Below are 27166 nucleotides of genomic sequence, written 5' to 3'. Positions count from 1 at the left end.
TTTTCTCATTTTGATATGTAGAGTATATTTCAGTTTCAAATGAGCATTACACCTTCGAATCACCATTCAGCAACTCATTCTTTACACACCGGTTTCTTCGTGGATGAAGTTACGGATTAGCGGGAAGGCAACACGGGCAAAAACACCCGGCTGGTAGCCGAGGCAGTTAGTCGATCCCCAGGAAACGATACCGATCTGGCGACCACCCACTACCAGAGGACCACCGCTATCTCCGTTGCAGGCATCACGACCGGGTTCGCTGGCGCAGATCATGCTGAAAAGTTATGAGGTTAAAAGTTAATTCAATTGCTGAGCGATAGCCATGAATCAGTCTTACTCAGGAGTGACCCAACCAGATGGCCATCCAGCCATGCAGTCTACGAAATCGATCTTGGGGATATCAACACGCTTGAGAATCACGGGCAGCACATTTTGAGCCTGAACGGAAAGAAGTAGATTAGGATAGTCCTATCAAACCAATTTCAACTGAAAATATTACATTCAAGCCCCAGCCGGACAGAACGGCACGGGATCCGGGATTGTGAGAATTGCCAACGGTATCCAACTGGATTGGGTGAATGTGTGGGTGGTTATGTCCCAACATGTTTTCGGTAGTACGGATTACACACACGTCGTTCTCCAAATTCCAATCATCGTACTGTGGGTGGTTGATGATTTCGGCAACATTGAAGATATGTCCACCTTCCAGGCGGTTGCTGGAACCTCCTCGCAGAGACATCTACGATCGAATTGGGTAAAATTAATTTCGCTCTGAACACCTTTCACTCATCAGAAACTTACGATTCCAACATTGGGTAGCGGATAAGTGCAGTGAGCCGCTGACAGGGCCCAATGGCCGGAAATGACGGAAGCACCACAGCTGTGTCCTCCATTGCGGCGCAGCGACAGCTGGTACGGATAGTTGGCAATATCGGCATCGATGCCACCCACTATGCGACCGACGAAAGGTTTCTCCGGCAGGGGTTCCGTCATCGTGTGGTATGCACCGGGCATACGCCGGTTGAACTGCAACCACAGATCCTCATCGGGACCGGCGGAAACGGCTACGAAGCACAAAGCCACTAATGCGAACACCTTCATTTTCTAAACGTATCCAATCCTAGACTGACCGTTGCCCTTGCTAGCTGTATAAGATTTATACGGGTCGGCCTACGGCTCCCTATCGCCATTGATTAACAAATAATCAATGGGCACGGGCACGCCATCAATATACGGTATGGTACATCGATTAGATTGCAAAGGCACACGTCTAACGCATATTTTTAAACGATTCATTCCATAAATCACTTCAGTCTGGTTTCCTCTGCTTTCTACGTGTTGATAAAGATTTTTTGGCGATTGGATTGAATAACGATTTAAAATATATTTTTTCAATCAGTCTAGATGCACAAAATCAACGAAATCTTAAACTTTTGTTGCAAGCTTATCGGAACGTAAATTCCCAAAATTAGTCGATTGTCCTACGATTGGAAGGTGTGTCATTTCCATGCTAATAGGGGTGGCAACTGTTTCCCAACGTCCGTTGTTTAAATGTTGGAATAAAATTTGCAAGCCCTCTTTAGATCGGGTGACTTAAACTAAGTCACGCAGCATTACTCACTGAGATGAACAGTCGTGCTAATTTATCAACGGGACAGAAAATTGCTACCGTTCGAAATATCTCGCAGACTGCTTTTAGACTGACCATGATACGACTTTTGATGATAAGATAATACATTAGAAGAAACACGTTGTTCTTCGAATTGTTGGTACATCAATGACCCGATAACATCTTCCAACTGTTTTGAATATAAAAATCACCAAAAAAAAAAAAAATGATACTCAGGGTAATGTGGAGTATTTTTGTCACCTTATAGCTTCTGTGAAATATGAGAAAAATTAAAATGACACATGGTATGATATTGTAGATATTAGATGGGTACGTTCATAAAATTATGTTTAAAAAAAATCATTTCCCTGAGTTGTGTATGTTTTATAAATATGTTTTCTTTTGGATTTAAAAAAATGAGGGGAATTGTGGGTCAACAAAACTGATCAAATACAATGCAAAGTGTTGGGTTATTTTAAAAAGGTTTTTTTAATAGTTCCTTTAGTTTTGATTTTCAATTTGAATCCATTTTGGAAAATGAAAAGTAGAGTTAAGCTCAATCAGTTAGTTTCACAAATACGGTCCGTGAACGTTTCGGTAAGCTGCCTAGATATGTTTCATGTGCGACTTTTGTGAAACTTTTTCAAAGTATTCTTTTTGTATGACAAAACTTAACACATACTTCAATTGTCTGTAGAATCATGAATGTATATAACACCATCAAAAATAAGGGTCCCACGATACCCCATGAGGCTAATGATTCCGCACAATTTAAGCTTTGAGTACTTTAACTGACTGGCAATTATTGAAAAACTCGTTTTCCGCCTTAAAGATCAAGAAAATATATGAGTGGAATCTTTCCCAATCGTAAAAATTATGTAAAACGGAAAATAATTTTCTTTTAATTTGATCCTTGAAGTTTGTGGCTTTAAATCTCGGTGGAAATCTTTTTAAAAATTCAATACAAAAAAAAACTACTTAATTTTGTTTTTTTAATTGAGTTTTGTTTAGGTTCACATAATACACTATCCCATCCAAACCATGAGTTGAAAGAGCTGAATATTATAAAAAACTGTTGGAGAACTGCCCTGGTTCACCCCATTTTAAGGTAGGTGCATATATCAATTCAAGCACATAAATTTTGTTCTGCCGTTCCCCTTGAGATTGCGTGGGAGCATGGCCGTAGGAACTGGGAGGTTTATCCTCTTCCATAAGGGTGAAAAAATGTCAAGCAAAATGTTCTTCTCTAAACTCAAAATTTTAAATTCTTTATCAAATCTTTGTGAACGACTAAAGTGAATCAAGAGTAACAATCTCTCCTCAGAACTAAGGCCAGAACCTCGAAATCTTATCCCAGGTCCACAATTCTCCTACAGATTCCCTTAAAAATGTTCTCACTTGTCAATAGATATTTGAAGACTGTACTCAAAAACGCTATCAAAAGATATGCACAAAAGAAGTTGGTGCATGAATATTGGTTACAGTCTTTATTCTCGAATGTCGAATTTTCAATAAGATTAGACTTATTAAGGTTGTCTGATTTCCTGAATTTTACCCGAAGGTTTTTATTTTATTTGCTAAATGGAAGAAAAATTTAAATTGCGTGATAACAATACATAATGTATTTTGCATTCAAAACCATTTTTTTTAACAAAGTTTATCGAAATAAACTGGCTGATGTGTTTCAATGAAAAATAAAAAAAAAATCTATTATCGAGTTGTTTCTTCAAGAGTTTAATTGTTGAGTTCCTAAATTGGCCTGCATATTGACCAGATTTTGGGGTTGCAAACTTTGAAATCGAATGTCCGGAAGTCCGGATTATGCAAGAAAAAACTGTCCGAATTATAAATATTTGGTGAGCTTAGGTTTGAATCATTTCCGATGGCTCTTTTTTTTTCAAATCTAAATTTGTACCCTGTGACCGGATTGTGTAGTTATTATTATAACTTTTCAGTTCGGTTCATCATTGGGACAAAATCCTGTTTCAAATCATGGTTTTTCATTTTAAACTAAAATTAGATACATTTTCATGTTCGAAAGTCGAAATTCATAATTCCGAAATATTAAAAGAAAATATAAAAAATAACAAACTGTTTTTAAGATTTGGATTTGAAATTTATACTTTTATTTCTTATGCAAAGGTAATTGAAGTGAAAAATTCTAATTTGAGATTTCTATTTAAGGACTTTGTCTGTTCTGTTCATGGTTATTGGATTTCAAATAAGGAATTCAAATTTTGTATTCAGGTTCAAAATACAAAATACAAACACAAAACAGGTGAAAATCATTACTATAAAATAAGATCTGAACTCACTTTTCCAAAATTGCGTTCTTTGAAAAATTCAATTTTAATTTTAATTTTTTTCACAGGATTTCAATAATGAAATAAATTATTTATGACAATTTAATATTTTTAAAATAACTTGTAGTTAATTTACAGATTCAGGAAAATTCGGCTAAAAATATATTTTACTAACTGACCCGGTGTGCTTTGCTACTCCTTTCATGAAATAAATTAAGTTCGTTAAAGTTGTCATTATCAAAATAAACTTCCTTTTAATTTAAATTTCAATATTATTCAAAAGCGAACTATTTTTCATAGCATCTGAACCTCTAAATTGTCTTGAGTCTCAACGTAACTTGAAATTTTGTAGGTTGAAGGAGGCACCTTTTAGAAAAAAATCCAATAAATAAACCCTTTAAATAAATAAAATCGCACCTTTTAATGCAGGAGAAGTCAAACAGGCAAATTTGCACATAATCAAAGAGTGTGCCATATTTTATGAAAACACTATGACATTGGTTTTGTTAATGATATGTATGTTACATTTATTGAATATGAGAGTCTTCATTTGTGAAAATGGGAAGCGTCTGTCAATACAATATATCATTAAATTTTGTAAAACTTATTTGTCAATTCAAAACATCATCTCATTATGTCAAAATTTACCTATTTTTAACAAAAGTTCCTCAAGGATTGTTAAAATCTTGTCAATTTTTGTTTATTTTGTGTGGGAGCGTCTCCTTTCTGGATTTGCAAGGGTTCAAAAGAATTATTGAAACCATTTCCGGTCTTGAAAACGGCTACACACCAAATTTCACGTTGATCGGTTCAGTGGTTTCCCAAAATTGTTCGTATTCTGTAAAATTTTTTGCAACTTTGTATGGGAGCCCCCTCTTTTTAGATTCAGAAAGATTTGAAAGTATTATAGAAAGCATTCTCGGTCTTATAAAATATGGTTGTTTTTGCCTGATATGTTCTGGATTTATGCTAAAAAACTGATATTAGAGCCCCCTCGCCTGTCTTTCACTTCACCTCCTGCTGAATGGAGGTCATGATCTTAAATAATCATACCAATTTTTTTCGTTCCCAAAAATCCTCTTATATCAAATATATAGTTCCATTGGTTGATCAGTTTTTAAGCTTTACAACAAAATGTATATGGAGACTCCTCCTTTCTTCCCCTCTCTACACTGAAAAAAGTAAGGGTCTATATCAATCGTAGAAACATATCTCGTAACTAAGTACCGTTCCATGCCATATTTGTTTCCATTTATTTGCTTCGTTAGCATAAATTGAGAACTTATGCTTACAAAATTGTTTTGGGCTCACCTCCCTGCTCCTATGTATCTACTCACTGAAAGGAGGATGGTGTGTCAGATAATCATAGAACCATACCAAAGTGATTTTCCATGGTAAGTTTTGTCCATTTCTCGGATTTTGATAAAAAAGTAAAATGTAAGAGGCGGCTTCCCTTCCTATAATCCCAATTCCATAATCCTACTGCAAGAAAGGAATTGTTTCACATGGAAAAAGTATTTTCGTACTCAAATACTTTTTGATGCCAAGTTTGGTTTCATTTGCTAAATTAATTCTATAGTTATGCAAAATATCGTATGGCAGCCCCCCTTTCCCCCTTTATATCTTTCTGCTGAAAAAAGGCTGGGCTTCAATTTATAATAGAAACACTTCCCCGTATCCAAATACCTTTACATGCCAAATATGGTTAAATTTGCTCGATCAACTCTCCAGTTATACTGAAAATTGTAAGGGAGACCTCTCCTCCCCCTTTTCATCCACCTCTTTGAAGGAGTGAGGGATGCCAAATATTCATAGAAGCATTTCTCGTACCCAAATATCGTTCCATGTCAAATTTGGTTCCATTTTCTGTTGCATTTCTTGAGTTATGCAGTAAAAATTGTATGAAACTCCCCTCCCCCTTTCCTTTCTCTCCACTAGAAGAAGGAAGGTTTCTCAAACAATCATTAGAACATGTCACGTTCCCAAATACCCGCCCATGCCAAATTTGGCTCCATTTGCTTAATTAGTTTTTGAGTTATGTAAAAGATAATAAAAGAGGCCCCCTTTTCCCTTTATATTTCCCTACTGGAAAGAGGGATGAGTTTCAAATAATCATAGAAATATTTTTCGTATCCAAATACCTTTCTATGCCAAATTTGGTTCCATTTGCTTTATTAGTTTTTGAGTTATGAAAAAAAAATGAAACAGGCCCCTTCCCCTTTAAACTGGAAAGAGGGAGGGGTCTCAAATAATCATTGAAATATTTTTCGTATCAAAAAACCTTCCCATGCCAAATTTGGTTCCAATATCTTGATTAGTTTTCGAGTCTATGAAAAATTGTAATGTAGCCCCCTTCCTCCCTTCCTATCACCCTACTGGGAGGAGAGAGAGGTACCTTATATTCATAGAAATATTCCCCGTCCCCAAATTACACCCCATGGCAAATTTGATACCGGTTGCTTGATTGGTTCTCGAGTTATGCAAAAAATTGTCTCAAACCATAATAGGAACCTTCTTCGGCCTCCAATACCCCTGCCTGCCAAGTTTCACGCAAATCGGTTCAGTAGTTTCCGAGTCTATAGGGAACAGACAGACAGACAGACAGAAATTCATTTTTATATATATATATATACTAGCTGACCCGGTGTGCTTTGCTACACCTTTCAAAATCAAATGATACTTTCAAAAATTATTCAGATTTTTATTGATTTCTTGGCATTATTTTAAATCAAATTATAACATAATTCATAAGCTATCGCTAAAAAAAGAGCTGCAGCTGGAGTTTCGAATTGTAACACAAAGATAAATTTAATCTGTCTGGAGGGTCTCAAATTAATCGTACGCATACAATCTAACTTATAAAGTACGGTTGTTTTTGCTTGATATGTTCTGGTTTTAAGCTAAAATACTGGTAAGAGAACCGCCTCCTCTGTCCTTTCCTTCTTCCCCTGCTGAATGGAGGTCGTGATCTTTAATAATCATCACCATTTCATTCCCAAAAATCCTCCTATATCAAATATTGTTCCATTGGTTGATAAGTTTTTAAGCTTTACAACAAAATGTATATGGAGCCTCCTCCTTTCTTCCCCTCTCTATACTGTAAAGCGTAAGGGTCTATAACAAACGTAGAAACATATCTCGTAGCCAAGTACCTTTCCATGCCATATTTGTTTCCATTTCTTGGCTTCGTTAGCATAAATTGAGAACTTATGCTAAAAAATTGTATTGGACTCACCTCCCTCCTCCTACGACTTACGATGGTGTGTCAGATAATCATAGAATCATACCAAAATGATTTTCCACGTTTAAAATTTGTCCATTTCTCGGATTTTGTAAAACATAAAGTTGAATGTAAGCCTCTTCTTCCCTTCCTAAATTCCCAATTCTATCATCTACTGCAAGAAAGGAATTGTTTCACATAGAAAAATTATTTTTCGAACTCGAATGCTTTTTGATGGCAAATTTGGATGCATTTGCTCGATTAATTCTCGAGTTATGCAAAAAAAAATGTATGGAAGCCCCCCTTCCCCCTTTATATCTTTCCGCTTAAAAAGATGGGGCCTAAATTTATAATAGAAACATTTCTCGTATCCAAATACCCTCACATGCCAAATATGGTTCAATTTGATCGATCAACTCTCCAGTTATACTAAAAATTGTAAGGGAGACCTCTACTCCGCCTTTTCATCCACCTCTTTGAAGAAGTGAGGGATGCCAAATATTCATAGAAGCATTTCTCGTACCCAAATATCGTTCCATGCCAAATTTGGTTCCATTTTCTGTTGTATTTCTTGAGATATGCAGTAATAACTGTATGAAACTTCCCTCCCTCTTTCTTTTCTCCCCGCTGGAAAAAAGGAAGGGGTCCCAAACAATCATAAGAATATGTCACGTTCCCTAATACCCGTCCATGCCAAATTTGGTTCCATTTGCTTTATTAGTTTTTGAGTTATGTACAAAAATATGAAAGAGGCCCCCTCCCCTTTTCTACTGGAAAGAGGGAGGGGTCTCAAATAATCATTAACATATTTTTCGTATCAAAATACCTTACCATGCCAAATTTGGTTCCAATATCTTGATTAGTTTTCGTGTTATATGAAAAATTGTAAGGTAGCCTCCCCTCCTCCTTTCCTATCACCCCACTGAGAGGAGGGAGGGGTACCTCATATTCATAGAAATATTTCCCGTCCCCAAATACCACCCCACGCCAAATTAGATACCATTTGCTTGATTGGTTTTCGAGTTATGCAAAAAATAGTCTATTGTTTGGGAGGCCCCTACCCCCCTTCCTGTTAGGGGGAGGGGTCTCAAACCATAATAGGAACCTTCCCCGGCCTCCAATATCCCCACCTGCCAAGTTTCACGCAAATCGGTTCAGTGGTTTCTGAGTCTATAGGGAACAGACAGACAGACAGACAGACAGACAGAAATTCATTTTTATATATATATAGAGATACATAGATGTAGATGGTTTTTTGTTGACATTATCTGTATGTATCGAGTTTTAATTTGAATCTCAAATAAGTTTTTTATTCAAATCAAGTCTTCAATATATCCTATTTATTTTCAAAAGCTTAAAAAAACTGAACATTTTTAGGACTTATTTTTGAAAGTAATGTAAATAAATGAATAACTATTATTATAAAAAAACTTAAATCCGAATAATGTGATAATCTTATTGTCACTTTCTTTTACTTTTCTTTATGTATGCATTTTTCAAACAAAAATATTATAGGAAAAAATTTTACTACCAAACTCCTCCCCCCCATGAGGCAGTTCTTCTTACGGTCCTGCGAGGGGGAAACAGCGAATAGCAATGCGAATCAACCTACCGCGCAGTTGTTGTTAAACCTTATCGTTCGAAGTGGAAATGTTTGGTTAATATTTTCAGAGCCCAGTCGCCCAATAACACTCCTCTGAGTGGGTAATACGATGAAAATCTGCTCACCAAAATACAAATGGCTCATGTGTTTGGAAATTGAAACTGATTTATAGCTACATAATGGCAAAATTTGGCATAGTTTTATGATGTCAAGGAGTAAATTTGCATATCCAAAAGAAAGCAGCCGAGCCTTTAATTTTCAGTTTTGTCGGTGGCAAAAAGCCTAACTCAACACTTTAACTTTCTTCAACAAAGCTTTTCCAAGCATAAACTTAGCTGTCAATTTTGGTTAGTCAACAAACCTTTATCTTTTAACTGTGGGGTGGGTGGTGTGAAGCTAGGATGTATGCCTGTATCTAGCTAGTTCGAATTATTCGTATGTTTCTTCGAGCAGCAATAAAAACTGATTGCGATCAATTTCTATCGGCAAATTGGAATTTATTGAGTCAAATTGTAAAGAGGTAAAGAGTAATTTGAAACTAAGTGAGCTGTCAGTAATTTTCTAGGTAGCACTGTAATTGATAGTTTCTAGTTATCTGTTTTGATACTAACTATGTATTTGAGAAAACCGGTATACTGTTGTATATATTTTAATTCAAATAAAGGTTTATTAAAAGTAGGTACAGTTTTCTCAGGAATAATTTTGGGTTATTCAGAATTCTTGATTTTATTGTTTGGAAAAAATCTCAAAATAAAATTCAGGAACTTAACCAGGAATTAATTTCTCAGATCATGATATATTTAAAGTTAGACTGAAACATTAGATGAGAGTTTTGAAAAAAAACATCAACCTGTCCCTAAATCAATGTTAGTTTGAGTTTCTTATCAATCTTCACTCTTAGGTTGTGATTATGTCGTAGATATGAACTTGTTTAAGTAGATAAGAATAGATAAGAATTTGGGAAATTTTGTCGACACACATACATGTGTTGTATTGTTTTTTTCGCTTTGCATTTGTAATGAATACAATTTTTCATCGTATATCATTTTTAACATGTCCGATAACATTTCTTTTTGATGAACCTAAAAAAAACTTCTCAAGGGTTACCATATCAAGTCACAAAAATATAGTATGGGAGAGTGGGGAATCATGGGCCACTTTTTTTCGTTGATTCATAACTTCTTTATTATAAAAGATAAAATGAAAATAAAAAATGGTATGGTTTTCTACATTTTCAAGGTATCATAAGGTATTTTTTTTTTAATTTTTTAGAAGTTATATTCCCCAAATTCTGACGGTTTGAAAAAAAGCAATATTTTTGGGATTTTGAAAAATGGTGGGGAATCGTGGGCCACCAAATCCAAATTGACCAAATAACATGCAAAGTTTATGAGTTGACCCAAAACTGTGATTTTCTAATTCATTTCGTTATTTAAAAGCAATTTCTGATGATGAAATAAAAAAGAGAGCTGTGTATGATCGCATAGATTCCAAAACCTGGCTCGCGAACGTTTAAGTAAAATTTCTTATATAGGATGGACAAAATATTTTTCATAACTCTTGATTTGGCTTAAGAAAACTTTGCAGATAGGTAAAACGTTTTTTAAAATCTGAATGTGTATAAAAACATAAAAATATAGGTGATTCAAGATATGTGGCCCACGATTCCCCACAAGCTATGATTTGCAAATTGGTTGCGTTTGTGTGACTTAGGCGTCGTACACAAATTACGTAACGCATGTAGGGGGGGGGGGGGGGAGGGGGGTAGAGTCTGCGTTACTTGCTGTTACATAGGGGGGAGGGGGGGTACTTGGTTCAGTTACGTAACAAATGAAAGGAAAAAAAAATAATGAAAAGAATTGTAATTTTCTTTTTTTTTGGCGAACAAATCTACGCACCCCTTGTTTGAGCGTCAATGCTAGTTAAGTATTGTGTAAATAAAGTTTGATTCAGAAAAACTGTTTATGTGTTTGTTTGCGCACTGCGCGAATGAAACGAAGTGAGCTTTGCTGTTTTGTTTATTTTACTGTCACGGCATCGACTGCAGCTCATTCACTGTTTATGTGCAGTGTAACTGACTGTGTTCAAATTCCTCAAATAGAAAGAAATGAGTGTGGTAGATATAGGTGAAACAACAATAATATCAAGAAAAATGTTTAAAACTATTCACTTTCATAATCCGCGAACAATTATTTATTATATTTAGTAATTAAGTTTCTTTGGCAACCCGGAATATGTTTTATCAGTGGACTGTTGAATGAATTCATTGCGGAATATTGAACGAAACCAATTCATTCAAGCAGCTTTGAGTGTGTGAGTGAAGGAAGTTCCTTTTCTATTAATTTAGCCTTCAAAGAAACATGAAGATTCACTGAGATCCTACGTGTGTGTGAACGTTTTTTTTTTAAATTGAAAATGATAATTTTAATGAATTTGAATATACACACTAGGGTGTCCCAAAATTGCATAACTTCTGGGAATCTGGGGGCTCACCCTCCAAATGGTAGATTAGGATGTGCAGAACAAACTTTTGTATGGGGTCGACTAAAAAAAATCATGTTTAGAGATTCCGCAAGCGCGATCTTTGAAAAAAATCCACTTTCAAAAGATTTGATTTTAAATAAATTCTGGGTCCAAAAATTTTCATAAAACTTATATATTTTTTAATTTTGTTTGAGTTAAATACTACACGTAACAAATGAAAAATGAACCAAATTTGTATCAAAATGTAAAACAAGCGGGCTATTTCCAAGAAAAATTTTTTTTTGCACTATGTTGTTCGCTGGCTGTTGGCCGGTATTTATTTCTATCCTTCTTCGTCTTGTGATTCGATAGGGAGGGACGTGAATTCGTTTTTATTTTGTTTCTTTCAGACATACGCAATTCGGTTAACTTGGGAGGTTAATGCCGGTGGGAGCAATTGGTTTATAAATTTTCTTTTTTCACTCACTCACAACACAACTTTCTTCCTCAAAAGACGCCAAAAGAATGACCGTTAATTTTCCATTCAATTGCATCCGAATGGAAAATTAACGGTCATTCTTATGGCGTCTTTTGAGGAAGAAAGTTGTGTTGTGAGTGAGTGAAAAAAGAAAAATTATAAACCAATTCACCACAGTGAGTTTCTTTGTTGTAATATTATTGCGTCATTAATTGCATCTCATTTAGTTTCCAGAAGACCGCAAAATGGATAAAAACGACCTGTTTCAACGCCTTTACAACGCTATCGTTAAAGCCAATCCTGAGCGCAGCAAGAGGAAGTGTCAGGATGAGGCGGTGTTTATCTGGAATAAACCCAAAGAAAATCCGGATACGCAGCAACAAGTGATTTCTGAACGACTCTCCGAAATTCAAAGAAAATCAATTCTGCAGAAAGGTTCGCTGCTCAAATTCTGGGGGCAGGCAAGTAAAAGTGCATCAAAGCATAAGGAAGTGCCTGTTACAGTGTTGGAATCAAATGTTGAATCTCCCAAAGCACCTCAGCCACCGGAAAATTATCAAGATGGCACACCAGAACCAGCCAGAAAGCGCCCTGCATATGTTCAGGACAAATTAAAATCGAACCTCGCAAACCTCAATTCTGAGATCGTAAGTATACTCAATCTAAAAGTAGTCTTTAGCTGAGTGAAAATCGAAATTTTATCTACAGGTCAAACTCAGAGAAATGGAAGATTGCGGAATGCTCACGGAGGAAGACAAAGCAAAATTGACCAGGCATTTGAAGGAACGAAAGCAGAAGGAAGCTGAATTGAAAACCAAAACTCTGGCTCAAGAGCGCCAGCAGCGGTTCCGGGACGAGAAAAAGAAGGCTATGCAAAACCTACTCGAGCAGATCCCCGAAGCTAAGGATCATTTGAAACCACAGATCTCAGCAGGTCGACCACCGCTAGAAGATCGGCAGCCAGATCTGCTTAAAGCAATCGTGGACATTGCAATGCACGGATCAGCAGCTGCGGAAAAGCGCCAGGATGAGCGATACCGTAGCGTGAAGACGCTTACAGAACTGTCTGGAGCTCTGAAAAGCAAAGGATACCACATTAGCCGAATGGGTACGTACTTACGTTTGTTGCCTCATCGGGCCAACAGTACTGAGGGAAAGCGTCATGTACATACAGTGCCGGTGAAACTTCTTAAAGCAAAAAACGATTGCCACAAGGTACACACAGATGGGAAATTTTGCACTGCAAGTATTAACATGCTGGAGCAAATTGCGTCGCTGTTGGGACCCAATGAGGTTTGCTTTTTGAGTCAGGATGACAAGGCACGTGTAGTTATGGGTCTCACAGCTGCAAATAAACAAGCACCGATTGTTATGCATCTCGAGTATCGGGTACGACTGCCGGACCACGATTTTGTCGTGGCTCCGAAACACAAACTGATTCCCTCAGTAATCGCCGGATGCGTAATTAAACCTGGACAAATAGGCAGTAGCGTTGATTTCGAAAAAGCATTCGACCGACTTAACCATGAAAACATCTGGACGGCTCTAAGGCGACGAGGGGTCCCAGAGAAACTAGTCCATCTCATCGAAGCACAGTATGAGGCATTTTCGTGCAAAGTCTTGCACGACGGTGTCTTGTCCGAACCAATCCCGGTAACTGCTGGAGTGAGACAAGGATGTATTCTATCACCGCTACTTTTTCTAATCGTAATGGATGAGATTCTGATTGGATCGATTGACTGTGCACCGAACCGAGGATTGCCGTGGAATCCTTCAACAATGGAGCAACTGAACGACCTTGACCTGGCTGACGATATTGTTTTGCTCGCCCAAACACAACCAGATATGCAGAGCAAACTCGACGACCTCACCGAAAGTTCCAAGGCAGCAGGTCTCAAAGTCAATGTCGGAAAGACCAAGTCGATGGAGATCAACACAGGAAATCCCTCGAGTTTCATGGTAGCTGGGCAACAAGTTGAGAAAGTGGAGTGCTTCCAGTATCTTGGTAGCCAGATTACGCCTGATGGTGGTACCAGAAAAGACATCGAAACACGGATCAGAAAGGCCCGATTTGCGTTTGCGAGTCTCCGAAACATCTGGCGGTCACGCCAGATCTCTCTACGAACAAAAATCCGAATCTTCAACTCAAACGTCAAATCCGTATTGCTGTACGGGTGCGAAACTTGGTGCACATATGCGGTAACGACGCGAAAACTGCAAGTATTTGTAAACCGCTGCCTGCGGAATATCATCCGCGCTTGGTGGCCTGGCAACTGGATCTCGAATGAGGAACTACATCGCCGGTGTCATCAAAGGGCGCTAGATATCGAGATTCGGGAACGTAAGTGGAGATGGATTGGGCACACGCTGCGAAAAGATGAAAACGAGATTTGCAGAGAGGCGCTAGATTGGAATCCAGAAGGTCATCGAAGAAGAGGCAGACCCAGAAATTCGTGGCGGCGAAGCCTAGCCGCTGAAATCCGAACTGTCGACGAGAATCTTTACTGGGACCAGGTGAAGACGCTGGCTCCGGATCGTCAACAGTGGAGGTCTTTTACCACGGCCCTATGCACCGGAGGATCGGCGCGGGATCATTAAGTAAGTAAGTAAATAGGCAGTAGTGAAGCTGTTGGGTACAGTGGACCCACATACGTTGCGGTGCGTTCAGGGAAACACTGTTCATCAACAGCTTTTTCCCATGGACGGGATTTCAACAGGGTGTGTGAACTACCAGAGTTTGATGAGATCATGCGTTACCAAGGAGAGATCAAGCCCATTGTTATTATTACCGTTGACGGGGGGCCAGATGAGAACCCCCGTTATAAAAAGGTGATAGATATGGCGATTCACCATTTCCGGGAATTGAACCTTGATGCAATGTTTATTGCAACCAATGCTCCCGGACGGAGTGCATTCAATCGCGTTGAGCGGCGCATGTCACCCCTCTCCCGGGAACTCTCAGGGTTGATTCTCCCTCACGATCACTATGGGTCACATTTGGACGCAAAACTGAGAACAAATGATCCGGAACTGGAAGCGAAGAATTTTAAATATGCTGGTGAAGCTTTGTCAGATGTTTGGAATGATTTGATGATCGATGGACATCCCGTTAAAGCAGAATACATTGAGCCCACTAACTCACAAATTGATTCTGCAGAATTAGAGCAATATTCACCCGAGTGGTTTGCTCGTCACGTAAGGACATTACAGTACTTCTTGCAAGTTGTCAAGTGTAACGACAGGAACTGCTGCAAGGAGCCAAGGAGTAGTTATTTCTGGGTTAACAAGCATCAATTCTTGCCTGCTCCTGTTCCTCTCCTGCAAACCCCGGATGGATTGAAAGCTCCAAACCCTACAGACGTGAACGTTAGCTTCCCATCGCTGTTTGTTCGGAACACTGTTATCTTGTCGAACATTCTTCCAAGGGCACTGCTGGCTTACAAAGAACTTCCCTACGATACATATTGCCCATCGCAGCAGTCCGTTTTGAAGGCAAGAATTTGCAAAACGTGTTCACTCTATTTTGCATCTCAAGTAATGCTCAAAGACCATCAGAAGGTGCATAAGACTGGAGGGCTTGAGAAACGCCGACACACCAAGACGATCGCAAGACGAGAAAATGAGATGCTGGTGGAGGAGAATGATGAACTTGTTTGGACCGATGATGATTCCGACGTAGAACAATGCATTACATCAGACGTGGCGGAGGATACAAATACCTTCCCTGTCGTCACAGTTGATGAACACATGAATCCAACTTGGACCGAAGCTGTTTTTTTAATTTTTTTCTTTTGATATTTTTCACTGTAGTATAAGAACGCTTTTCAGAATAAAAATGCATCAAATAAACTTTTGTGTACTTTTACTGTTATTTTAAAATTGAATATGGTGGGGGGGGGGGGGGTATTTAGCGTTACGTAACTATAGAAGGAGGGTTCGATCAAACGTTACTTATTGTTACATAGGGGGGGGGGAGGGGGTCTAAATTCTAGATTTTTTGCGTTACGTAATTTGTGTACGACGCCTTATTGATGTTTCATCAAAAATTCCTTTTCCACGTGAAAGATCATGACAAAACTAAGATCATAAGCTTATGAGCATATTTTTGTTATGCGCTTTAGGTTCCCCATCGATGAAATTAGCAGGTGTTTTTTTAATTCAGTAAATAAATTTTTCTAACTTTTTTTAGCTTGATAAATAAAAGAAGCATATGATGCGTATTTCAGTCAACAACATATAGGAATATATGCTCACGCAAAGCGACGGCGATGACAGTTGGTTTGAGATTTTTATCTCAACACACATCTGAGATATTAAAAGTGGCCCACGTTTCCCCATGGCCCACGATACCCCACTCTCCCCTACATTTTCGTCATTTCTTAAAAGGGCACAAAAGAGTAAAATAAAATAGAATCAGTGGGTTTATTTAAACGTTGAATAAAAAACAAAATATTTACATTGTCATTTTTTAATTTTTATTCTTAAAGCTTCGGTTTTTCTTACTAGAAAAAGTGCAAATAACCAAAAAAGAGTAAGTGGAGTATCCCTTAGCAACACGAAATGTATCTACAATTACATTATACATCAAAATCATTCAATACTGCCGTACAATTGTCGAAATTCCTTTGCTTAAATTATAGTAAAACTTTCTTTTACAATTAAACTTGCGTACTGTACATCCATAATGAATTTTTACATTGCATATGCACACATTATTGTCAATGAGTGTGCAAAATTGATTCGGTAGACTCTTTTCCACAGATTAATGTCGCATACGAAAAGGTATAACAATATTTCCCCCCAATTGGGAATACCATACCGCTTTTATCATGCTCTTATCAAGGAGCTGATTAACCTCTACCAGTTTAGGCATAAATTTGATAGTCAAATCGAACCTGTTAGCTGCAAGGGAATCCCCAAATCTCTTTTTTTTGCAGATAATCTTACTTGATAGTCTCTGCTAAATGAACCCAACGTAAACAAATATGGTTTATGACATGGTTGGAGTTTCCCCCCAGATATTGACGCCAAGATGTTGATTGTTTTTCTGAAGAAATTGTATTTTAAATGGGGATTGTAAAAACTAATGCGTAAAACAAATAAATTATACGAAAGCTTGTATGTAGTGAACCTTCATATAAGAGAAGCGACATCTGATCCCTTTTAAAATAAAGTATGTGGCAAAATCGCCAAAATCTTGAACAAAAAAATCCTCAGCACTGTTTTCTGGCTCAATGTTCAAGCTCTAAAGTGAACGCTCCGTCAATCCAGCAAAACAACATTGAACTCGATGCCCGAAGGATCGCGATAAACGGTATGAATGACTTGAATTTCGTTAACAATCATATAGTTTTTTTAACTAGGAGCACGATTCACCAAAGCATTGAAAAAAATTGCACCTAATCATTACTTCATATGATCAGCTTTAAAATTATCTGTTTGAACTATAACAACATTCACAATACCTTCCTTGGTTGAGTTTTCAATAAGAAAGGTAAAAGATCTGCGACAATTGCACGGATCTATTGGAATCGATTATGACAGTTCTTTTGTATCGATTGGAATTTTGTGTTTCAGACGTCGCTTCTCTTATATTTAGGTTCACTACTTGTATGCAACAAAATTGCATGCTATATTATTGCACAAAACTTATAAATCAATTAATTTTTTTATCGAAAAATGTAATAAAATCAAGGAAACAAAAGGTTAAATATCTCCCATTTTCCAAAATTTGTTTATTGGTCTTGTAATCTTTTGGATAATCAATTTTTTTTTCCAAATTTACATAAAATACTTCAAACTTCAGGCGGAAATAACCCCTTCGGTTGTTTTGGAAATTTCGAAGGGGGGAGGGGTGGCGTCAAGGTTGCCAAAAAAAACTGAGTTTTAACAAACCAAATTCTGACTTTCTGTGATTTTACCCAAAAATTCGGTGACGCTTTTCTGTGATGATTTTTCTCATTTATTTTATTCAAAACTCATGTCAAATTGCGTCTTTGTTACATTTTACTCAAGAAAAATCAATCAACATTACCAATTTTATCATATCTTTCCAACTCAAACATAATCACCCAAAATTTATATTGACAAAAAAAAAAATAATTTTGAAAAAACCTCCATAATTTTAAAATTCTGTGAAATCTGTGGATATTTTTAAAATTCTGTGTTCTGTGACGAGGTTCTTTGATGAAAATTGGCTCAAAATTCTGTGAAAATATGATTCTTCTGTGATTTCGGCAACCTTGGGTGGTGGTGGTGACTAAAGAAGAAATTGATATTTGTTTCGACCTAACATTAAAAAAGTTATAAGTGTTATACATCGTTATGTACGCTTTCTTAAACATAGTTCTATAAAAGAAGATAACGCTAGAAATAAAAATAAAACCGAAAATAAAATTCCAAAAATGAGATTCCTTAATGACATTTTTTTCCTAACTCGAACACAGAAAATATGAAAATATATTTTTTTATCAATATTTTTTAAGTTGTATCATACAATATCAAAAAAAGTATAAATAAATAGAAAACCTAACCAGCCATCTCCTCCCTTCACTATTTAAAAATGTACGTTTATTCACTAGATATTAAAGCTCTTTTTAATTGGTCGATTATTAAAAGTTTGTAAAATCAACAAGCAATATTCTTCGAATTTTATTCTCTTCTAACAATACCCAACCCCCCCCCCGACTTTAAACGGGGTTTACTAAACTTGATGTATATCAGAATAACATTTTTATTTTCTCAATCTTTTGTGAAAATTCTTGAAAAGAAGTTAATTTGGAAATCCGCAAAAAGATATTCGACAAACAGGTGTCAAAAGCTACAGATAGAAGAAACTTCAGAACTAGAGTTTCCTTAATCCAAAAAAAGAATTTTTGGTTGCCTAAGAAAACATATTTTGATCAATTTTTGGTCTTAAAAATGTTTCTACCAGTGTAAAAGCTTTTGAAATCCAGAAGTCCTAAATGACGAAATCGATGCCAGTTAGATTAGCAAAAGTGTTATCAGCGTGCTTTCTCTATATAAACCGAACACGGTCAACGAAATGATACAGTTTGTTTGGCAGTGACAATGAAGGCTTTTATCGTTTTGGCCCTGTGCGCCGTTTCGGCATATGCCGGAATCGCTGAGGACTTGTGGTTGGAGAAGAACCGAATCCTTCCTGAGGGTCTGAAGGATTTCGTGGCCCCGGAATACGAGGGACGCATTGTCGGTGGACATGAAGTGAGCATTGCTCAGTTCCCGTATCAGCTGTCTCTGCGCTCGAATGGAAACCACATCTGCGGTGCTTCGGTCATTTCTGCTAACTGGGCTCTGTCGGCTGCTCACTGCACCTTCCCAATGCCCAATGTCAATGCTGTAAGTATTCCTAGACAGTTGAGTGATATTTGAGAAAAGGATAGACTCTCTAACTGAGGTACATATGCAACTTGTCCTTCTAGATCACTTTCCGTGGAGGAAGCGCTAGCCGTTTGACTGGAGGAGTCATCTTCCAAGCTGCTCAGATCATCAACCATCCCCAATACAACAACAACAACCTGCACAACGACGTTTGCGTGATCCGTATCACCACTTCTTTCGTTGGAGCTAACATTGCGCCCATCACTCTGGTGCCATCTGGAACCGGATTCGCTGCCGGAACCCGCAGTATCGTATCTGGATGGGGTCTCATGCAACAGGGAGGAACTCTGCCGGTCAATCTACGTGCCGTTGATATTCCAGTCGTTGCTCAGGCTACCTGCAACAACCAGTGGGGTGGAATCATCCATGCCTCGTAAGTCAACTGAGATGCTTAGGTGATTTAACAGAAGTACTAACCCAATATCCTTCTTTTCTGTTAAATATAGTATGGTCTGCGCTGGTGAGCCAGGACGTGATTCCTGCAACGGAGACAGCGGTGGCCCATTGGTGACTGGAGGACGCCAGTTCGGTATTGTGTCCTGGGGCGCAACTGCTTGCGGAGGTCCACTGCCAGGAGTGTACGCTAACATCGGAAACGCTGGAGTTCGTAGCTTCATTTCCCAGCACACCGGAGTGTAAAGAAATGACTGAATAAACAAATTTTAATCTCAACTTTCTAATTCAACTTGTTTTCATGGCTCTGTTGACAAAGTGTCCATAAATTGAAGAATGGATTGTACTAAAAAACGAATTGAATACTTTTTAAAAGTTTCACAGATGACAATTTTTTTTTAAATTTTTTAACACTAAAAACTATTTGATAACATTATATTTGTCCATCGAGTTGCTCCGTGTATCTGATACCTACCAGAAAACTACTCATACTTGACAAATAATCGAGAATTTTAACTTTCGAATTGATCATGAAAGTATAACACATACCTTAACTTTGCTCTGATCTGATGCTTCTTATGACGACATACAAAATCAAATATCTAAATAATCAAAATATAGTATGATATTATTTCAGATCAGTAAGCTTCTCTCTCGCTTTAAAAACCATGGGACCAAGGCTAGAAAGTTGTACTAGCGAATTAGTCGAAGTCCAGGACTAAAAAATGTCCTGAAAATGAGAGCGTTACGCATGTTCTCCAGCAGCATGGCCGGCCAAGCACTCTGGCCACTGAAGTGTGGTGGTTAAAGATTAACCAAGAGTTCGCGCGACTCTAAGGCAGGGTTGCCTTCCGTCCCGCAAAAGCGGGACATGTCCCGCTTTTTAAAAAAAAATCCCGCCGTCCCGCTTTTTTCTCAAAATGTACCGTTTTTTTAAGAAAACTTTTGTGGTATACTTAACCAACCATCTCCGGTTCTACCACTTCGAAATAGTCGATCCGTGCTTGATGAAACCGCTTTTTTTTAATCTCTCCTTGATCATTCTCAACTCCTGTCATTTTTTTCTAATCTTCTTTTTTCCATCATTAATTTTCAAAATTAGAAATGTTCTTACTTAAAAACCATGACAATTATTGAAAAGGGTGTAAAATTTAAATCACATTTTAATAAAGTTCCATTGACATACACCGGAAAACCTACTTTTAGCCTCAATTTTAATCCATTTGTTATACACAGAAAATCATTCAAATATAATTTTGTTTGTGTCGTTTTTTTCTCAAAATTAGCAGCATTTTTTCTAAGTTTACATAAGCCAAGATTTATAAACTCGTTTAGTTTTTGAGGCTCATTTACACTTCACGAATGAAGATGAAAAATCTAATATCGTCAATAACTCAACAACACGACGAAACTGGGTTTTGTAACATACTGAAATCGATGGCGAATGGTTCAAAGACGAAATTCCTGCCGGCTTTGTTCCTTAAGACATGATTGAATTGTTTTTTTTTAGAATCCTCCGCCATAAACAAATTTCCGCGGTGAAAAACAGGGGAATCGAAATAAAACATTTCTAGAAGGAACAAGTCCAGTTAGATTTTTGTCTTTCAACCAATTTCCACCGATTCCACTATGTTACAAAACCCAGTTTCGTCGTGTTGTTGAGTTATTGACGATATAAGATTTTTCTCATTCATTCGTGAAGTGAAAATGGGCTTCAAGAACTTAACGAGTTATAGAATCTTGTCTTATGTAATCTTTGAAAAAAAAAACGCTGCTAATTTTGAGAAAAAAATACACAAAAAAAATTTGAATGGTTTGCTGTGTTGAACAAATGAATTTAAATTGAGGCTAAGGGTAATTCAGTGAAACTTTATAAAAATGTTATTTAATTTTTACAGCCTTCTCAATGATTGTCATAATTGTTAAGTAATATGCATTTTGTGGCGCGTTTTTGAGTTATTGATAAAATAAGATTTTCTTACGTTCTCTTTCACTCGAACTGTAAACCGAGCTTTAGCATTTAAGCTTACACGGAAAAAAATTAAGTGGTTATCCCAAAGACGCTGTCATGATAATTTTACCATTACAGCGCTATAGTACCGTCAAACGGGGCATCATGCAAAAGCAGGGTTATATGCAACATTTGTATACCACAACACTCATTCAGTTTTTACTTCAATATACTGTGATAAAGTTATCATTGAATGATGACAAATTGATGATTACATAGTTTTTAACATCTTGAAAGAGTTTTTTAAAGTTTTTGATTGTCATCAAAAATTTAAAAAATCGAGCAATAGATTTACATTTTTTTACATTTTTCGATGCCATAAAAAACTTTACCTAGTATGACGGATTGGCTTAACGATATCACCTACAAACTTCATATTGCTTTTATTACTCTATACCAACACTGTTGATGTATAAATATTTTTCGGACAATCATCAAATTTTTTTAAATAAATATTTTTATAATTCAGTTAGCTGACTGGGGCAAAATGCAACAAAATGAAAATCTGAACTAAATCTCATAAATCGTGTTTCCATATGCTGGGTTATGATTGTTCTGCATTATGCGTTTGTTAACATTAAAATTTCATCCATCCTAAGATTTATTTTCATGATTTAAGCTAACAGAATATTTTGTAGTATTTTTTTACCCCTAAATGTATGCAGCAGATGAACACTTTTTCCTTTTTCTAGAAAAAATGTAAAATTTAATTCAAACAAAACCAAAAATGACTGCAATTGGTGCTTTATGCGTTATGACATCACAAATGTATCAAAAACTTTAAATTTTCAAACGTTTTCATTTGAATTTTCATTAATTACAGAGTTTGTTGCAACTTACCCCTTTTTCTTAGTAGGGTGAAAATCGCTAATTTTGTAAGTTTAAAAATAACTGGTAAAACCAATAATTTTTCTGACTACGTTAGTTTGGTGTCCTACCAACCTTAAAACTTTTGATGCACAAGAGGTACGATTATCTGTAAGCATTAGGATTTCAGAAGCCATTAAAGTTGAAAATTGTTGCATGTTGCCCCAGTTGACGGTATTTTCAACCACGAAAAGTTTAACATCGATTTTTTGAAAGTGCGCATGAAACAATATTGAAATTACTATGTACCTGGTAATTTTTGATAACTCTCAATGTTTGTTGTCGAAAATACTATGGTCATGATAATTTCATCATAATTTCTATCACAACTACCGTCCGCATAGTAATTTTGACATTGTGGCACCAATTCATATCAACAAAATACTACGCACATCGTACTTTTGAGAACAAAACATATTTGACTCAAAAACATAAGTGCGTATGATAATTTTACTATGGTAAACATTCTTGTTGTTTACACTAATTCAGGATCATTAATCATCAAACCCGTGAGTAAAAAAATTAATTTTGAGCTGCTTTATAGTTACATAACTTTGAAAATCATTCCAGAGCATCGGGAGAACACACTAACATTGACCGACGTGTGTCGGAAGTGTGAATTTTCATGTTTCAAATAATGTCATAATGCATGCATGCAAATAAACAAACAAACATACATAGTAATTTTACTATTTAAATCAAGCTCCTCGCTCCTCCTAATCTTTATCATTACACATACTAGTTTCATCATGAAACATATTATTTTTACTAGGGACGAAGTAAAACAATGCATCATTTCATTGACAATTTTACTCAAACGCAGTCGAATTTACTATGCGCAGTCAAATTGAGCACATGGTAAAATATCTATGCGTATGGTATTATAAAAAACAAAACATATTTGACTCAAAAATATGGTCGCCTGTTGTTCGTTTAAACCACGGATTTAGTAATTTTACTATGCTTTTTTTTTGTGTGTAACGTTTTCAGGATATTTTCCACACATATCCGGAACAAATTAATTCAGGCAATTTTATCTAAAAACCTGGCAGAATTCGGGCATTCGATTTCAAAGTTTGCAGCCCAAAATCTGGGCAAATTTGGTCAAAACCACAGACTTGTTCAATAAAAATCAAAGAGAATATATTTTAAAATATTTTTTTTTTCATCAAAACATATCAACAGTTGGTAAATCGTATTTAACGCTTCCGAAAAACTGTTTATTAGGTACCGTAAACTGGGGGAACTTTGATCACTTTTTTCATTCATTTTTGAATATTTTGGAAGGGGTTGCTTTTTCGTAAAACCTAAAAGCTTTAAAACCCTTACTGAGGTGAGGAATATTAAAAATTATCATTGATTGCAGCTAATTCAAACGACATTGGTGGTTATAATTAAATGTTTGTTACAAAACCAGATTTCAAGTTTCGGGGTAAGTTTGATCGCTCTGGTTTTTACGTATCTGAACATCTTCAAATTTATTGTTTTGATGCCATTAAGCACAGAAAGCTTAAAACATCGATAACAGTATTTTTTTGTTTGGGCTCAATTGAATTTTTCAACGTTTTCTTTCAAAAACAAATATATTCGAAATATGGACAATGTTTCTGCATACATTCAGGGGCAAAAATTATAAACATTCCTCAATTTATATTGGCTTCAAAAACAAATAAAATTTTACCTTCATGCAATTCCTTAAGTCCTCGTACTGTTCCCATGTTCTTTTTTTTCTTCAAATTTAACAATTTGATAGGGTTTGTAGCCATTTTTTTAAACAGGCTTTTTCATGGAAAACGACCATTTTTTTTTAATATCCAAAAATCATCATCAAATGACCATAAAAATAACACTTAAACTTAACCTAAACCAAGAAAAGAGTTGAACTTTCACATTAAACAGCCGATTTGCTTCCTACATGCTTAAATTTGATCAGGAGAGATGTTTGTTTGTGAGCCTTCGAAAAACCAAATATTTTAAGATTTTAAAATTATATTTTAAATAACATAAACAATCTTCTAATAAAAACCAAATTAAGCTCATTTGTAACTCAATCTACAGGCTTTCAAACGTAGTAAACAATTTTCAGGTATTTTAACTTTATACTTAGTTAATGATGATTATCTGCAAAAATTTCATGTCGATCAAAGTTACCCCGCAGATCAAAGTTCCCCCAGTTTACGGTATATGATTTTAATCGCCGTAATTTTGTATGATAATAATTTTAATGGCATGTGCGGCGGAATGAAAACTAGAGAGAATTTAATTTATAGAAATTTGAAAGAAAGGTGGATAGACAGGCATTAGTGTGCCAATAGGAGAAAGCTTTATAGGTGTTTAAATTTTAGGCTAGAGGGCATGTTGATGAAAAGCTCCCATGAATTGCTCCCGCCTTTGCTCTACACTAGCTAACTATACATGAGAAACTCAGAAAGAGAATTCCCATGTATAGCCAGATGGAGGCAACGTTACACGATTTGTCTATGTATCGTGTGACCAACATCTTTTAAATAAGTGGTCGTGAATCTCCTTTTTAAGCTTTTTTTTCTTCATATTTAAGCTTTTTTTGACTTGAGAGCATAGGAGACGAAAGCTTAAATCTGAGGAAAAAAGCTTAAATCTGTCAAAACGAGGGAAAAAAAGGGGAAATCTGAGAGATGTGCTCCATACGGTTTGAATAGCGTTGCCGCCGCCTGTGTATAGTTAGCAATTCATGGGAGCTTTTCATCAACATGCCCTCTAGCCTAAAATTTCAACACTTATCAAGCTTTCTCCTATTGGCGCACTAATGCCTGTTTATCCACCTTTCTTTCAAATTTCTATAAAATAAATTCTCTCTAGTTTTCATTCCGCCGCACATGCCATTAAAATTATAATCATGAAAAACTGTTTATGATTATTTTGAAAAAAACTTGCTTTAAAAAAACGTTTCTGGGCTCAAAAATAAAAAAATAATAATAACTCAATTAAATTTTTTTTTATTCAAATAAATTGGAAATAATTTTTCCTAAATTTTGTGTCAAATATCCGGGTAAAACCGCGAAATCTTGCACGCGTATCTTAGCGTATCAGAAATCTTGAAATTTGAGAATATTGAACAGAGAAGTGCCGCAACAAACACTCGTGACGCACTACAACTTTCAAAATCTAACAAATCATGTATAACTTGATACAAGAAATTTAACAATATATGGACACTTTGTCAACAGAGCCATGAAAACAATTGTAATTGAAAGTTGAGATTAAAATTTGTTTATTCAGTCATTTCTTTATACTCCGGTGTGCTGGGAAATGAAGCTACGAACTCCAGCGTTTCCGATGTTAGCGTACACTCCTGGCAGTGGACCTCCGCAAGCAGTTGCACCCCAGGACACAATACCGAACTGGCGTCCTCCAGTCACCAGTGGGCCACCGCTGTCTCCGTTGCAGGAATCGCGTCCTGGCTCACCAGCGCAGACCATACTATATTTTACAGAAAAAAAGGATATTGGATGAGTTCTTCTGTTGCATCAATTAAGCGTCTAAGATGACTTACGAGGCATGGATGATTCCACCCCACTGGTTGTTGCAGGTAGCCTGAGCAACGACTGGAATATCAACGGCACGTAGATTGACCGGCAGAGTTCCTCCCTGTTGCATGAGACCCCATCCAGATACGATACTGCGGGTTCCGGCAGCGAATCCGGTTCCAGATGGCACCAGAGTGATGGGCGCAATGTTAGCTCCAACGAAAGAAGTGGTGATACGGATCACGCAAACGTCGTTGTGCAGGTTGTTGTTGTTGTATTGGGGATGGTTGATGATCTGAGCAGCTTGGAAGATGACTCCTCCAGTCAAACGGCTAGCGCTTCCTCCACGGAAAGTGATCTAGAAGGACAAGTTGCATATGTACCTCAGTTAGAGAGTCTATCCTTTTCTCAAATATCACTCAACTGTCTAGGAATACTTACAGCATTGACATTGGGCATTGGGAAGGTGCAGTGAGCAGCCGACAGAGCCCAGTTAGCTGAAATGACCGAAGCACCGCAGATGTGGTTTCCATTCGAGCGCAGAGACAGCTGATACGGGAACTGAGCAATGCTCACTTCATGTCCACCGACAATGCGTCCCTCGTATTCCGGGGCCACGAAATCCTTCAGACCTTCAGGAAGAATTCGGTTCTTCTCCAACCACAAGTCCTCAGCGATTCCGGCATAGGCCGAAACGGCGCACAGAGCCAAAACGATAAAAGCCTTCATTGTCACTGCCAAACCAACTGTATCATTTCGTTGACCGTGTTCGGTTTATATAGAGAAAATACGCTGATAACACTTTTGCTAATCTAACCGGCATCGATTTCGTCATTTTGGACTTCTGAATTTCCAATCTGGTATTATTGTTAGGAAGCTTGGATTCGGTTTAACCAGCTTTGTCGATATGAGAAACCAGCCCCTCAGATTGTTAAAATAAATAGCTAAGTTAGGATGGGATAATCAACGATGATTATCAAAATATTGCGGACCAAATACGAGATATCTCGTTTGTTCGTTTGTCGTTAGATTCTACGCTTAGAAGCATAACTCAAATGTTATGAATATTATAATGAAACTTTATTCAACAAAATTAATCACAACACTTCCAGTAACACAAAGAAATTAAATTTGTTAAAACATTTCCAGGGGTTTCTGAGATATATAATGCCGAACTTGGGTATTTAACGGCTTAGTTTTCTTCGCGGTCCTTAATGTGTTACTTGAGGACTTTCCTTTGTTTTTGGAACGAGAAAACATCATCTATCTATATGCATATATAAAAAGCAATTTCTGTGGGTTTGTTTGTTTG

The 27166-nt window shown here is 36.8% G+C and overlaps 1 protein-coding gene across 1 annotated transcript; it reads right to left on the bottom strand.

Moving 5' to 3' along the window:
* LOC129753280 (uncharacterized) lies at positions 1-26587 on the bottom strand. Its single transcript, XM_055749079.1, has 10 exons — positions 26296-26587; positions 25881-26212; positions 25618-25807; positions 19381-19724; positions 19090-19332; positions 18829-19045; positions 802-1104; positions 500-739; positions 338-438; positions 1-274 (listed from the first exon to the last, which is right to left on the bottom strand). The coding sequence occupies exons 1-10, from the start codon at positions 26581-26583 to the stop codon at positions 82-84; spliced, it is 2451 nt and encodes an 816-aa protein (XP_055605054.1). The 5' UTR covers positions 26584-26587; the 3' UTR covers positions 1-81.
* Between the last annotated feature and the right edge of the window lie 579 nt (positions 26588-27166).

Source organism: Uranotaenia lowii, chromosome 3 (genome assembly GCF_029784155.1).
Source record: "Uranotaenia lowii strain MFRU-FL chromosome 3, ASM2978415v1, whole genome shotgun sequence".
NCBI classification, from domain to species: domain Eukaryota; kingdom Metazoa; phylum Arthropoda; class Insecta; order Diptera; family Culicidae; genus Uranotaenia; species Uranotaenia lowii.
The sequence above is the reverse complement of the archived record's forward strand: the minus strand, read 5'-3'. Positions and strand labels throughout refer to the sequence as shown.